Below are 16,083 nucleotides of genomic sequence, written 5' to 3'. Positions count from 1 at the left end.
TAGTAATCGGCGAATAAAATCACAAGTCAGCTACATAGATCACAGCAATTTAAAATTGACAAAACTTGATGTATGTCTAGTTGGTTTGCTGGTGTAACTTCATCCTTTATTCAATTTATTTTTTAAAAACTTAGCTTTTATTTTATTAAAAACAAATTTTACTGTCACGCAAAATGTTACTTTATTGAATAAAAATGTTACGATAGTTAGCTTACCTAACCAGTTTCATATCAGCTTGACTCCCTATTCAAGTTTAAAAAAGGGCAATCTTTTTAAATATATAAATTCAAAACTCTTCAAAAGATCATTTTTTGAAATCAATATGAACTCACATTGATTTCTGTATATACAGTGTAAAGGCTGGTTTACACTACATATATCATCATGCATCATTGTTGATCACACAATACTTTGGTGATCGCTTGTAATAACAATGTATTCCGAACTGTCATGAACTGTCATGAAAGAAAATGGGGATCAAGCACTTCGCGACGACGAATCATCATCATCGAAGTGACACACAGTGCACAAGCTGTGGTGGTTGCCCGCCGAACTATCGGAAAGGTTTCACAGCTGCAATATTTTTCATGGTATTTGCAGTTCATTGACGATACTATCGGTTTACTCTGCACATAGTCGAAAAATAATTGTCAAAAGGACAACTCCATTATACGTCGATACAGGGTGAACTAGCCTTAACAAGTAGTAGTAGTAGTAGTAGTTCAAACTGTATATGAATAGGTTGCATAAGTCTAATGAGGGAGTGATATATGGGAATATCATTTCAATTCAAACAAGACTTGCCTCTCTAGGTTTAGTTGAGTTCTTACTCTAATGTTATGTTTTTCAATAAATTGAGGTTTATAATGTGATTATTTCAAAGGTTTGAAATGCTGAGTTCTTCCATTCTTTTAATAACAGTAGTAGTTTATTTATAACTTGAGATTAGACTGATGAATACGGAATAGGATTTCATTCATATAGCAATTTGTTGGCTTTATAGCTAGAAAAAGCCCAAGTATCCAAAAGCTTTAATTTAATGATAGAAATATAGTCTTTAGCTTTCGGTAATAGAATAATGGATTTCTTTGCTTTCAAGTATCTCAACATCTTAGCCTTTGAGTTGATGTGAAGTTCCTGGGAGACTGAAGAAAGCATTGCACTGATGAAAATTGGGCAGTCTATCGACTTTAGGCAACAACTTGCGCTTGTGTCCAAAGTGATTTATTTTCCGTCAAACTCGTTGATAAATTAGAAAGACTTTAGATTCCACAATTTTGACCTTTGCAAACTTCAAATAGTTGCAGGAATTTATGAATAAGGATACTGTCAACATGAATGATTGGAGGCCAATAATGGAGTATAACATCAATCAGTAAGTCAAGGGGGAGCGGTTCTAGAAGCAATTGAGCTATAAAGGAATGTCAATGACAGCTCAGTAAAGCCTTGTTGCTCATCTAATTAGCTTTATGTAACTCAATCATGACTCAGCACCGCAATGTTCTTCTCCAGGCTGGAATGATGTTGGATTTCGGAATTCCAAGATAAAGACACCAAATATTGATAAACTAAAGGCAAGAGGTATCGAGCTCACTCAGTCTTATATGCAGCCTTCATGCAGCGCGTGAGTTTAAACTTCCATAGTTGGCATTTTTCACCGCTGATTCTCAGCAGCATTCTCCTCCATTCTCTAGCATCCAAAGTTCAAGAACTTGCTCTTTCACTTCGTTGTTTAGGTTACTATTTATCTATTTATAATCTTTTTTAAGTTCAGCATATTGCGGAAGAGCTACGCTTAATGTACTCCAAACCTTCATTTCACCTTTCTTTGTACCATAATTCTTTGTACCATAATTCTTTGTACCATAATTCTTTGTACCATAATTCTTTGTACCATAATTCTTTGTACCATAATTCTTTGTACCATAATTCTTTGTACCATAATTCTTTGTACCATAATTCTTTGTACCATAATTGGTTTTGTAGATCAAGGTCTTCATTTATGACAGGAAAATATCCATCAAACAATGGGCTGCAGGTACTTTTTATTAATGTTCATTGTCTTTACTTCATAATTATAACCAAAAATCTAAACTTTGAAACAGTATGAACATTAAAGTTTTTCAAGTCTTGTTGATTTTATTCAATAAATTGAACACTAATCTTTCTGTAACATTTAAAGTTATTTCACAAGTTGAAGCAAGCCTTGGTCTAACAACTGTTTGTTCTGGTGCTATGCATGAAATTGAAACTGCTTCTTCCAGCTTCTTGTAAAGTTTTGAGAAGTTATCCGCTCAACATTTCTGATCACATGCACTGAGCACCTTGCTAGCGCCACTTTTCTACCAATTTTTTTAAGCTGTTCAAACTATCATTTTTTGCAAGATATGTGTATTTCTGTTTCTGTTGAGCTGATTTATAAAGTCATAAGTAAAACACATGTTAGTTTGTTTACAACATCGACTCATTAAAAATGAAGTAGGAGTTGTGTGATTAGATTATTACACTTCTGTCTAAACACAATCAGTTGTTTAACTTCCGGTGTATTTACCTGTGTGAACATGGAAAGGTGATCATATATGGTTTAAAAAGACTGACTTATATCATAGTTCATGTTTTTGGTTAAAATGTTGCACACGAATGTCTGTCAAAATAGTATTAGATGTTAAATTTCTGGTATATTTCTTTGAAAAGAAAGATATATCATTGTGATACAATGTTAATAGAGACGGACTATTGTTAATTGTCTATACTGCAGCTGCTAGTACTGATGAGCGCGAGTCAGTCATGCCTCCCTATTGAACACAAGACTATATATGACCACATGAGAGAAGAGGGTTACGTTACCAAGCACCTGGGGAAGTGAGTATTGTACCACTGTTCTATCCAACTTTGGTATAGCAACTTTGGTGCAGTTCGACAATTATTGCATGATAATATTAAAGTTATAGCATAAAAAGTTATTGATTTGTATTTCTAAAGAGTCGCTATCATAAAGGTTTAGACTAATTTAACCAATTTATAAAAATTAAAAATGTAATTTAAAATTTTTCATAAAAAATCAAAAAGAATATAACAATTTACTTGTTTTTGAACCATTCGCTAATTGAGCTAAACTTGCTGATAAACTGGAACTAAGTTTCTATACAGCGATAGATTAGCAACACGATGCCATGTGGCACTGCAATACCATAATGAAAACAGCCATGTCACTCTCACTTTATCGTAATTCAGTGTCGCTTTACGGAACGCGTAACACCAGTGTCATGTGTCATTTTTGTGCCAGAAAAATGGCCTTAGCAATCAATGGCATCGCACTGGCATTATTGTCATTTTAAGGATACAGCCTTGACATAAGGCGTCAAACAACCATTGCTCTACTATAGCGCCCAATGGAAACGTGAACTGCTTGTCAACCGTAAGCAGTGCTTCGGTACCGGCGCACCCGGGTGTAGCTACACTATCACTGTATAGAAAATGAGGATAACAATATGAACCAAATTTCAGACTACAGGAGATAACTAACAGCTTCTAGCAGAAGAGATATCAGATAAATACAAAACGTTTCTTTAAAAATTGGCGTCACGTTTGAAGCTGCGGAACCACAGACTTTGTAGAAAAATGATTTAGCTAATTATGGTTTGGATTCTAAAATGGTCTTTAACAGGGATTTTTAGAATTTGTTAACCAGTGGCTTTACTAGTAGACACAGTATGTATGTCACAACTAGTTGGGTACCCAGAAGAATACTCTAAATTAATTGGGTACTTTTACTAATAATAAAATGCCTGAGAACCAGAGAATATCTTTTTTTCCCTTTACAGGTCAATTTTAAATATTCTGCTATTCAATTTAAATCTTGCTAACAACCAGAACCATAAATTTATTAGAACATTATACAAATAAAAGTAAGTTTTCTTTGTTATTTTCAAATTTATTTTATATTTTTTAAACTCTATTTTAGATGGCATCTAGGAGATTGTGATGAGAGTTGTCTTCCCCAAGCTCGAGGGATAGATGAATTCAGAGGAATACTATCAGGAAGAGCTGATTACTTCAACTGGAGTTTGTAAATTCCTTGATTTGCGGAAGATAAATTTTTTTGATAGTTTATTCAAAGCAGTAATTTTTGGTGCAAATCTGCTTGAATTTAAAACAACCAAAGATTTTCAGTTGATTTTTAATTAGGAAAATTTAAAACAATGGTGTAATGAGCAGTCAAAATAGCAAAAAATAATTTTTAATTTATTTGACATACATATTTTAATATTCTGTGGTATATTAAACTTATTAAATAATATTAAGAATATTAAGTTATTTAGCATCTAATTATTTGTTGGATTTGTGTGTTTTGTAAAAGAATTATTACTGTAACAATAATATAATCTACATAACAATGACTTACAATGTAAGTGGAATTTTATTGTGTGACATAATGTTTACTTTTAAGTGAATGACATACATGTAGTAATGTTACGAGAAATTAATTTCCTTAAAGTTTAAGACAAGCTTATGTTATATAGATACTCAAACATTTTAAAGTGACATGTTACATTGCTGGGACACTCATTTGAAGGTAAAATGATGTTACATCGCAACGTTCTAGTTACATCGCATGTCAATGTTATATGCAGGTTTAAGCTCAAACATTCCAAAGTAACCTTCCCAGAACATTGCTAGGACAGTCAATAATAATTTTTGCTAACAATGTTATGATAACTTTAGCAAATTTTATTCCTGTAACATTTTTGCTAGCATATTACAGGAACGCATGATCTTTTTTTTGAAGTTGTCGCCCTTTGATACTCGAAAATTATTTACAATAAAGAACATTAATATTGTTACAGATTTTCTATTACAAGCATAGAAACAAGCCAATTAATGAAGAAAAATTATTTCAATTTCACTTGATTTATGGCAAAAAATTAACAAATTAGGCATTAGAAATTAATCATTACAAATTTCAATTTTTGTACCTCAATGCAATTATCGCAAAAATGAGTAGGCTATATTAGAACGCATTTTACGTTCGAGTGCAATAGTGTCAGCGTGCAACTGGGATAAATACTTCACCAATGATTATTAAAGCTATATTATAGCGTTGATATGTATTATTTCATGCTATTATATCTTATGATTTACTAACTTTAAAACAATATAGAAGAGATTATAGCTATGAAACTTGCTTGTGAATGGTAATGCACATAGTAGAGTATTCTACTGTTTGCGCATTTACCTTTATACCTTGAAGATGCATTAACTCCTAAGAAAGAGGTGTTTTCGGAAGTTTATGCTCAGTCCATTAAAGCAATGTTAGAAAAATGTTCTGCGAAATGTTATCAAAATGTTTAAAAATGTCTACACAGTTACATACCACTGATGTTGTACACCTAACATTGTGAGGATGCTAATTAATAGCTTTGAGGCAACATCATGGAAAGAATTTTGGTGGAATATTACATAACATTCTCCCAATATTGTATGAATGTTGTGCCAGATTATTTGCTGAGCGTTCCAGCAATGTATTTCTCACAACACTGTGGGAAATACATTCCAGCCCAGTATTTTCCACAATTTTGTTGGAACATTAAAAAGTTGTCTACAAATAATCTTACGACAATGTTACACTGAAACAATTCTGGGATTAATTCTGGATGTTTCTGGAATTTTCTGAGAATATAAAATTGTTAGTTAGGAAAAAGCAAATCATAGTCAAAAAATTAATATCATTCATTGCAGGTTTAAGAATTATGATACAGTTTAATGATTTTCATCAGCTACATAGTGTGATCAATGAGCAAGAATGATCAAGAACAGCTAATGAATAGATAAAAGATATCTTTGCTAGAACTATATATTTATATTACAATTTTATAGCCTCTAATATTGTTTTGTAGCAATGTTAAATGGGGTTCAGAGGCAAGTAGATGGAGAGCCTAGTGTTGACAACATCGGTGTTCATTTGACGGTAAGTCATTTGGCGGTAAGTCATTTGACAGTAAGCTATGGTAAGCGACTTGACGTTTAATTTCTTCCAAAATTCGTGTTATAGTTTTGTAGAGTTAACTGCAGAAAATGTGTTTTATGATGTTCCGAAAGTCCTAATAGCTAGTGAAAGTGTCAAGTGTTTTGACTTGACTCTGAGTTAAGGTGTCAGAAGAAAACTGATAACAAGTGTCTCTTTTGGAGCAGTTTTGGGTAGAGTTTTGGATTATCTAAAATGTTTACTGAAATGGTTGGTGTGTAGTAGTGGTGATTATAACTTGACGAGTTTTATATTAAAAATTTAGGAGTCGACATTATTTCTGTAGTAAATAATTAACCAGTTGTCGCTCATAGTACATTCTTGTTACAGAATATCTGGTGTTGTAGGTACTAGACAAAAGTGATGCGAGAGATATGATATTGAACCATAAAGATAACCCGAAGCCACTGTTTATGTGCGTTTCACCGACCGCTCCTCATGAGCCCTTACAGGTACCTTCAGCTGGCATCTCTGAACATCATTGCTGGCATCTCTAGACATTGTTGTTTATCATCTCCTTAATTTTATGTCAACTTTATTGTGGCTATTGTAGCTTGAAGGAAATACTTTTTTATGTTTTTTTTAAGAATTATCAAATTACATATCAATTTTTTGTATCTATCTATTCTTATCTAATCTACAAAATACCCTGATATGTTTTAAAAATCATGATAATTGGAGCACTAACAACTTTTATATTTTAATTTTCTAACACATAACTGTATAATATGGAATGTATGACCTTCATGACTTCATGGTATTAAACTCCCATAGTGAACATGATAGCCGTCTGATATGCTTATGGAGTACATATGACTTGTGTACGATAAAGGTCTTACATGTAAAGTTCTTTAGAGTTATAGTACTATTAGATTTATAGAATATCTTATGCACGTAGTTATTTGTTCCATACTTATAAAAGTTTTGTGATTCTTATATGTTCTATTTACAGAGTACAGAAGACATGTTTAATGTACATGATGTCTTGGATGCTAAAGACCCTGATGAGAACAAAAGAAGAATATATTTAGGTATGAAATATTCATTTTTTAATATAAGAAACTTGTGCTAATTAATATGAATAACAATGCATTTTGTCTTTATGGATTCTCATTAAACTTTATTCTAAGCTGTTTGTCTCAAAATCTTTATATCACAGCATTATCAAAACTCGAATCAAGTAGGATTTGTTTAGTATTAATTCATTACAACTTAACAGAACTAGTACAGTAATGTAGTGTCATGTCATCAAACGTAGATGCAGATATCATGTCTTGCACATTTTAAGGATGTATGCATAACATATAGAAGTTGTCTGCTCATGGTGAACATTATCAAGTCTCATTAGATATTCCTGTGTCCATTCCTTTGTTCGTCTCTTCAAAGCTGCAGCTGGAAGTTGTGAAAACGATTGCATCATACTGGTTTTGAACTTATAACATTCAGCTTAGCAGCCCTACACTTTCAGGCCAGGGCAAATTGTCCCGTTCTAGCCTACAATAGACACTTCTATAATGTCTACCTCCTCTAACCTAAGTTCCAAAAAGCTAAAGAGTTTATGTAAGTGTTCTGCTTTGTGCAATGTAAAAAAAATTTTTAATAAATAGTGTGAAGTTGGCAGGTGTTCTCAAATTAGATTTGAATAACACGCATATCAAGATTGGCCTTGAAAATATTGCGTTTCCTCTTGTCACACTTTAGAGAGAAAATGACATATAGTGTTATCTCTATTAAATATACTAGTATTCTGGAAGCATATAGTGTTATCTCTATTATATATACTAGTATTCTGTAAGCATATAGTGTTATCTTTACTAATATACTAGTATTCTGAAAGCATATAGGGTTATCTCTATTAAATATACTAGTATTCTGGAAGCATATAGTGTTATCTCTATTATATATACTAGTATTCTGTAAGCATATAGTGTTATCTTTACTAATATACTAGTATTCTGAAAGCATATAGGGTTATCTCTATTAAATATACTAGTATTCTGGAAGCATATAGTGTTATCTCTATTATATATACTAGTATTCTGTAAGCATATAGTGTTATCTCTATTAAATTTACTAATATTCTGGAAGCATATGGTGTTATCTCTATTAAATTTACTAATATTCTGTAAGCATATAGTGTTATCTTTATTATATATACTAGTATTCTGTAAGCATGTAATGCTATCTTCATTAAATATACTAGTATTTTGGACGTCTAGATCGCCATGAGAAATCATCAGCTGTGTCAACAAAGCACAATTAATTTGTGAAACTATTTGGTGTTAGAGTGTCTGTTTATCAGTTTGAATGTAACAAGTTGGAATATTGTCAAAAACTAATCCAGATGGCCTGATAGACAGATAAACATCACTCTTATTATAGTAAGGCTTTATTTTTGTTTTACTTTGCTTTAGACATATAAAACCTTTTTCTAATTCTTTTTGCAAAATTGACTTTGCTGCCGAGAACGAAAGCGAAATTTGATGTAAACTGACATGGAAGGTGTGTCTTCCTCTCAACTTATTGTAAAATTACCGTAATCATCGACATGAATGAAGAGAAAGTGATAAGAAAAGCAGAAAATTTGTTGATAGAAACCAATAATACTACAGTTATGATACAGCCATTAAATTAAAAAGTCAACTCTCATTTTTTCTATTTTTGAAAGACCAAAGGGGTGAGTTTGAAAAAATCTTGGAGCAAATTAGGCAATTTACATGTATTCTGTTGTTTGTACAACATAAAATCCCTATAACATAAACATTTTCAAAGAAAATTGTTTATTTTGTAAGAGCATTTACTGTATTAGAATACTTGTGTACATTCTTACTCTCGGCGCACCTATCAATAATTTCTGCACTCTAGACTGCCAAGCTACTCACCCAAATAAAATGTGAACTATTCTTTTGAATTGTTTAAGTATTACGTATTTTATAACGAGTTGTACAGCTTTACCGCAAGTTTTCTCATACCTGTCTTAATAAAGCTATTTATCTAAAACAGGGCTGGTATCAGCATTGGATGATGTAGTTGGTGAAACTGTAACAGCAATTGAAGAGGCTGGAATGAAGAATAATACCATTATAGTATTTACCTCAGATGTAAGTACTGTATGTTTGTAAAGCCAACAGCTTTGGGCGCATTAATTAGAGTAAATGGTAAATTTTGAATCTCACTTTTATCTGTTTTTACATGTACCTTTGAAATTTAGAAAGTGTTTCTTAGTATTATAGTAGTTTAGAGAGTAGTCATGTCAAAATTTGAAGCAATCTATCATGAACTGGGGTGGTTGATAGGAATATGTTTAGTTGTAGGTGTACTCATAAATTTGAAATGATCATCTCTATCAGGGTAGACTAACTCCTACTGTTAGGCTGAACATGACTTAGCCAGTATTCCGGTGCAACCTAACTTGTGGCAGCTTTTGCAAAAACATTAGCAGTAAAAGCATGTGTTGAAAAGATTAAAGTTCAACATTAAGTTTTCCTCTTGCCGCACTCTCATTGTTTTCCAGCATCACTTGCCCTGCTGTTAGCTGCTATTATTGATGTCAGTCTGTGCCAAGTGCTTGGTCACACTGCTTGTGTGAGCACTTTTTTTTAAGATAAAAATTCATAGCTGTGATTTCCACTCACAGACAAACACCTAAAGAATATTCTGTTGTTGTACACTTCTTCAATTGATCCTGGTGTTGTTGCCATTTTGAAGAAATATGTTTGCAATTGATCGTGTTATAGATTTTAATAAATTTACCTTTTATTGAGAATTTTGTTTTATTTAGACTAGTGTACCTTCTTGACTTTCTGAACTCATCAAATGGTCTAGTAATTCAAAGCTCTCGCCAACCAATGGTCTACATGTCGCTTCTGGGTGTTTTGTGCACTAAATCTAGCAAGATTTTCAAACCAACTATTAGCTTTCTTTATTTTGGTCTATGAAATTTGCTCTCGTTCTCCCTTCTTTGAATTTTTTTATAATTTTTAGTTTCGTTTTTATTGTAATCATCTTCTCCCTTCTCCCTTTGCCATTACTGAATACTTTGGGACTTGTGGCTAACAAATTAAAGATCGATATAAATACTAAAGGGTCTAATGTAAATATGATATCGTAAGCACTCGCATAAAATAAACATGGTGCAACACTCTTCCAATTATTCCTATAGCTGGCTGTGGACAATGGATAGTGTCTCAGATCTCTCTCATGTATTGTGGGAGGATTCCGGTCAATAGCGTATCAGCATATCTTAGTAAATTTTGGCTAAACTGTAGGGCAGGAAAATGTAGTTACTAAGGGCCAGAAAAGCACTATGATCACCATGGTAACCTTAAAAACAGTATCCTATAGACAAAATATTTAGGGGTTCGACTGTACCCTAATTTTAAAACAGTATTCTATAAACAAGGTATTTAAGGGTTTTACTGTACCTTAATTTCTAAAACTGTATTCTATAAACAACGTATTTAAGGGTTTTACTGTACCCTAATTTCTAAAACTGTGTTCTATAGAAAACGCATTTAAGGGTTCTACTGTACTCTAATTAAAAAACTTTATCCTATGGACAATGTATTTAGTGGTTCTACTGTACCCTAATTTAAAAACGGTGTCGTATAAGTTAATAAGTTAAGCCACTAATAAATTAATGTTTTAATTTAATTTGGAAATATTTTTAAGTTGAGAAATATATAAAGACTTATTTGAAAAGTAATTTAATGTCATATCGGGAATCAATACATCGTTTTTTAAGCATCTGAAGAAGTCTGGTGCTAAGTTAGAAGCATGAATGATTCAACGACAAAATTTATTTGTAGAATGGTGGGGCAGGTCGTAGCTCGTCATATTACCCATATGAACTGTTCTCTAACAATTACCCTCTGAGGAATGGAAAAGGTAGCTTCACCGAGGGTGGTATTCGTGTTCCTACCATTTACTACGATCCACGGCTGGATCGATCAGCAGAAGGAACAAAAAGAGATTTTTTAGTGCATGTCACTGACTGGTTGCCTACCCTGGTGCAAATAGCTAAACAAGGAAAAACTGACCAGTGTTCCTCTATACCAGGTAGTTTTTACTGCTCACTAATATACTGCCAAGGTGCTGATAAAACATTAATAAATTTGTTTAGGCAAATTGTGAAGTAGTTATATAAAACTCATAAAAATACAACATATGAGCCACTCCATGAAAAGTGCTTCAAAAAATTGTGAACAATTGCCAAGGTGGAAATATAAATTTTTTAGTCATTCTGTCAGCTATTTGCATTGATCTCTAATGTATATGTTCATTAATAAAAAAATTGGATGGTTCAAAGAAAAAGTCAATGGCTGTAAGCGGACAGTAAGTTTTGCAGGTTTCCCGATGACATTCCAACGCGAGGTTTCTGTTTACCATACTACAAATCTAAAAGTGAGCCCCAACGCCTTTCTTTTATGGAACAACCTCTATCAAAACCTACGTGTGAGAATTCAGAACTAGAGACATTAAGTTACAGAGAAGGAGTTATTCTTTCATGATAAGGATTCCTGTTAGCCTTGGCTTTAAAAGTTAGCCTTTATAGTAACAAATGAAATATTACTCCACTTTTAATTTTGTAATATTAAAGTTTCTGTGTATAACTGGGTATTGTGACACAGTAGATACTGAACATGGGTAGTTCAGTCTGTGAACCTTGTGATTCTTCTAGGAAGAAAGCGAGACACTACCATATCTGTTTTTTAAACATATTTAAGTCTTTTTGTTTGGCATGATGACAAACAACAGCTCTCCTATAAAACTAATGGCTACCAAAGGTTACACGTTACGTTGGATTCATCATCTTGGTACTTGTTTAATTTACAAATTTATTAAATCCAGAGCCGTCATATGCTCATATTTAAAGCCATTTAGCAAACACTAATCATTTAATCATACATCTATGTTTACTGTATACAGAACCAAAGAGGTATGTTTAAACAAAGTTTTATGTCAAAGGTCAAAGGTTAATCTGCAAAGTTGTTGGTTTGTATTTTCTATTTTTATTGCTTCAACTAATACTGTTTTTATTTTACTCAAACTCTGATTTAACCAATTAGTTCTTTCATTTTCAGTTTTTAAAGCATTATATTAGACAAAATAAAAGGAAACTACACTCCTACTAAAATTTTGATCATTACTGCATTTGAAATCTCTCAAAAAATGGTGGCAACTACTTTGGCAGTACAGCAAAGTGAGAGTCTGAAGTGTTTTATTTCTTTGCACGAGTCTCTTGGGACTGCACCAATTTAGATTAAACCTAACCAACTCTATTTCTGTTGCAAGTTCTTTTTAAGCATTTAAGACTGATTGCAATTTGCTGTTTTTGTTCATCTCCACTTCAAATATCTCCTGAGCGTGTCATCAGTCTATTACACATTTGCTGCACTTGCTCTCAGGTATTGATGGGGTATCACAGTTTGTCAATCTCCAGTCCGCATATGATCGGCCCCTAGAAAGAAAGTACAGGGTGAGAGAAGACATGCTAGTAGGACTGACAGAGGCTGGAACTTCCCACCATGGCTACTCCACTTGTGCCACTGAGGATGCGGCTTACAGGTAGGAATTAGTAAATGCTTCAATTCTAAGATCGGGACCAATCTATTGCATTTTCGGTCTTCGAATGGTTTTGGAATTGCCAGCTGAATTAATATCGTATAGTATCAACAATTCAGAGTAACACTAGGTAGATATTTCCAAGATTTGAATTGTATTCCTTTAAACAAAACTTTTTAAACTAAACAGGCTTTGCATTCACAGTAACTTTTCAATTCATACGTAGCCAGCTAGTTGAACTAAAAAGTGAATACTTTGTCGCCCTCGTGTGAACAACGCTTCCTTGGCATGTAACTGTTAATACAAAAGCAAAAGGTCAAGTAAAAACATTACTGAGAAGCATAAGAACATTTTCGTAGCAGAGATTTTTTGACTGTCGTTTGTCCCTTCGTCATCCACTTGTCGTCCATCCGCCATCTGTCGTCTGTCTGTTGCCCGTCTGTCATCTGTTAGTCAACGATCCATCGTCTGTCATTCGTTTGTCAATCACGCATCAGTTGTCCAGCCATTCGTCATTCATCCATGGTCCATTGTCTGTTGTCTGTCTGTCGTCCATTTTTCGTTCGTCTATCATCCCTCTATTATCCGTCTGTTGACCGTCCGTTGTCCGTCATCCGTCTGTCGTTCACCATTGTCTGTCCATTGTCCGTCAGTTGTCCATTCATCATTCATCATCCATCCAGCTTTTGAACGCCGTCTGTCATTCATTGTCTGTCCATCATGTGTTTGTTGTCTTTTTGTTGTTCGTCCGTCATTCGTCCGTCTTCTGTCATCTGTCATCTCTAATATGTCCAGTTATAGCATTAAAATACACACACAAAAAAACTCTTCTCACTGATATTGAACTCAGATTTACCAGTTTTGCAAACAGCCGTGCTAACCACTACCCCATGTGGCTACCACACCATTCAATAGAATAATTGTGGGCATAATTATTACACCTACCAATATTTAATTGCGATCAGTTAAAATAGGCACTCTTCATGCTTTAGCTGAACTGCTTGAAATACTAGTAAAAAAGTATGTGCCCAGATTTCTTCAATATGCTATAAATATATGTATATATACATTTATAGCATAAACTTAATTTAACTTATAATGCACACAGAAATAACCAAATACCTTCATTTAAAAGTTAAAATGGTGAATATTGTGTGATTGGATTGTAAATAAATTTTCTGTGCAAGTACTTTTTTTGTTACGCGGGCAACGCCTGGCATTCAGTAGTTATTAATAAAAAAAGATGATTTAAATAAATTTGAATTTTTTACTTTGCTCTGTGTAATGTTGTCTAATAATTTATAAAATGTGAAAATCTTCTGGCATATCTCTGCGACTATATTTGAGTTTTCTCAACTTTCCAAACAACAATTGCTATAAGAGCAGACAGCTCCGACAACTTTTGCTGTGAAAAGTCGAATGTCCTAACCTATTTGTTTAGGTGGAGAAATTTCAAGTTAATCTATGGCAAAAACTATTCTCTGGTAGACCCAGATACCAAATCAACAGAGTGGCCAAAACCAGAAGAATCTCCAGAACTTCCCAACATCACCGGTGACCGGTGTCATAGGATGGTAGATGGTGAGAGGGTAGTCCGGTGCCTCTTCAACGTCATTGGTAAGGTGCTAGGGTAACACTCAATTTCTTTAAAAAATTGCTCCAATGACTTTTTAAACACAGTTTTCCATTTTTGCTACAGTCTAGATTAAAAATTGAACTATATTATGCTAAAGAAATGAAGTCAAATACATTAGATGGTTTACGAGGTGAATAATACATTCAAGGAGCATTTAAGTTTTATGGATTTTACGTTAATATGTAAATTGCCTATTCATTCCAATTTCTTCTCAAACTCACCCTTTTAGCTCTTCATATAAGCAAAACTAAACTTAGACTTTTAATTTAATGGTTCTACAGTAACTGCTGTATTATTGGTTTGTATAGGTGAATTGTCCCTTTTTTCTTATCCCTTCCAGTTGAATAGAGTCCATGATTACAATATATTAACGCTACGTTAAGGTCACTTTAATGTCACTTTTTAGATTATTTTTTTCATTCTTCACCCACATCTTTGCTGTAAATAAAAATTAATAAAACATGCTGTAGTACATGCCTAAAATAAAGTAAAACAGAAATACGTTTTTACTAATAAGACCGATGATCGTAATATATAATAGAGATTCTTCTTCGGCAAGAGAAAAAACGGTACGTTTAAGGCTAACTGTGATACCCTTGTTACTCAAATCGAATTTGAAAACTTGAATTGATTTGAGGCTTTACATTATATTATATAAAATTTCCTATGTAATGCAAAGCAAAAACTTTACGCCAATTCTTTGTGTTAAGTGGAGTTATATAAGTGAAAGTTTTTGTAATACGAGCCTCTACTGTATAGTGATAAAAAACACTTGACTAGATTTGCTAGAATAACTCAAACCCGGTCTGAGTTATTTATAACTATCAATTTGTTAGACCGCTGCGTAGCCATCATTTGCTAGTATATCTATCAGACTTCTGCAAGAAGTCAGATAGAAGTCAGAAATCTTTCAGGTTTCTGAAAGATTCTTCCTAGTACTGAAAAAGTCTACCAAAGTTTACTGGTCAAAGTTGCTAGTACACAAAAACATAATATAAAAAATTGTGCAAAGCTTTGCTTTGAGCAAAAAATTAACAAATTTCAATAGCCTTTGCTTAAACTAAAACTGAGAGACAGGCTGACAGTATATGAGAATTGTATGAAACTGGTTGGTGCAAACTCTATTTTATTAAAACCATTCTAATAACTAGTCTTCCAAAATTGGTGATTTGTTAGGCAAATTACTATTACTATTCATACCATTTATGTTGGTAAAACTGCTACATTCAAATTTTCATTTAAATGATTGAGAAAAATTCAATAATTAACAAATAGTATAAATAATTATTATATACTAATACTATAGTTAAGAACAATTATATGCCTGCTAAAAGTCCTAAAAAATTGAAAGGCAGCGGGTAGTAAATGTTTTAGGATTAATGCCAGCATCTCTTGCAAATGTCAGTTTTTTCTCTCAGATTCGACCATTTTTCATTAGGCACTTGCACTTGACATATGAACTGCATGCAGCATGACTCAAAAACTATATTTTTCATGGGGTACCCGCACTTGACATATGAACTGCATTCAGCATGACTCAAAAACTATATTTTTTTGGGGGTACCTGCACTTGACATATGGGCTGAATGCAGCATGACTCAAAAACTATGTTTTTTACTAGCTTATTTAGATAATTTTATCATATTATAATTTTTTTGAAATATTTGTTTAAACAGAACATCAGTTCATGTGTACAAAAAGTTCATAACGTATTTTTAAAGAGGAAAATGTGATTTTGAACTAACTTCACCTCCTTCTGAATAGGTACTTTATTTTTCTAGAATTAGTTGAGCCAAGTTTAAAAATTATGAATTGAATCAAAAATGAACCATAAATCATAGTCGATGCCTATAAAACT

At 32.9% G+C, this 16,083-nt stretch overlaps 1 protein-coding gene across 1 annotated transcript in view; it reads left to right on the top strand.

The window, feature by feature from the left end:
* Positions 1–1,532: 1,532 nt before the first annotated feature.
* Positions 1,533–16,083, top strand: part of LOC137406389 (arylsulfatase B-like) — a 35,113-nt gene continuing 20,562 nt past the window's right edge. Inside the window, exons 1-11 of the mRNA XM_068092965.1 lie at positions 1,533–1,624; positions 1,987–2,038; positions 2,759–2,862; positions 3,965–4,065; positions 5,898–5,968; positions 6,373–6,477; positions 6,978–7,056; positions 9,029–9,126; positions 10,834–11,083; positions 12,433–12,592; positions 14,031–14,206. Of these exons, the coding sequence (XP_067949066.1) occupies positions 1,605–1,624; positions 1,987–2,038; positions 2,759–2,862; positions 3,965–4,065; positions 5,898–5,968; positions 6,373–6,477; positions 6,978–7,056; positions 9,029–9,126; positions 10,834–11,083; positions 12,433–12,592; positions 14,031–14,206 (1,216 nt within the window). The 5' untranslated portion in view covers positions 1,533–1,604. The remainder of the gene's footprint in view (positions 1,625–1,986; positions 2,039–2,758; positions 2,863–3,964; positions 4,066–5,897; positions 5,969–6,372; positions 6,478–6,977; positions 7,057–9,028; positions 9,127–10,833; positions 11,084–12,432; positions 12,593–14,030; positions 14,207–16,083) is intronic.

Source organism: Watersipora subatra, chromosome 10 (genome assembly GCF_963576615.1).
Source record: "Watersipora subatra chromosome 10, tzWatSuba1.1, whole genome shotgun sequence".
In the NCBI taxonomy this organism is placed as follows: domain Eukaryota; kingdom Metazoa; phylum Bryozoa; class Gymnolaemata; order Cheilostomatida; family Watersiporidae; genus Watersipora; species Watersipora subatra.
This window is presented reverse-complemented; position numbering and strand designations above follow the sequence as displayed.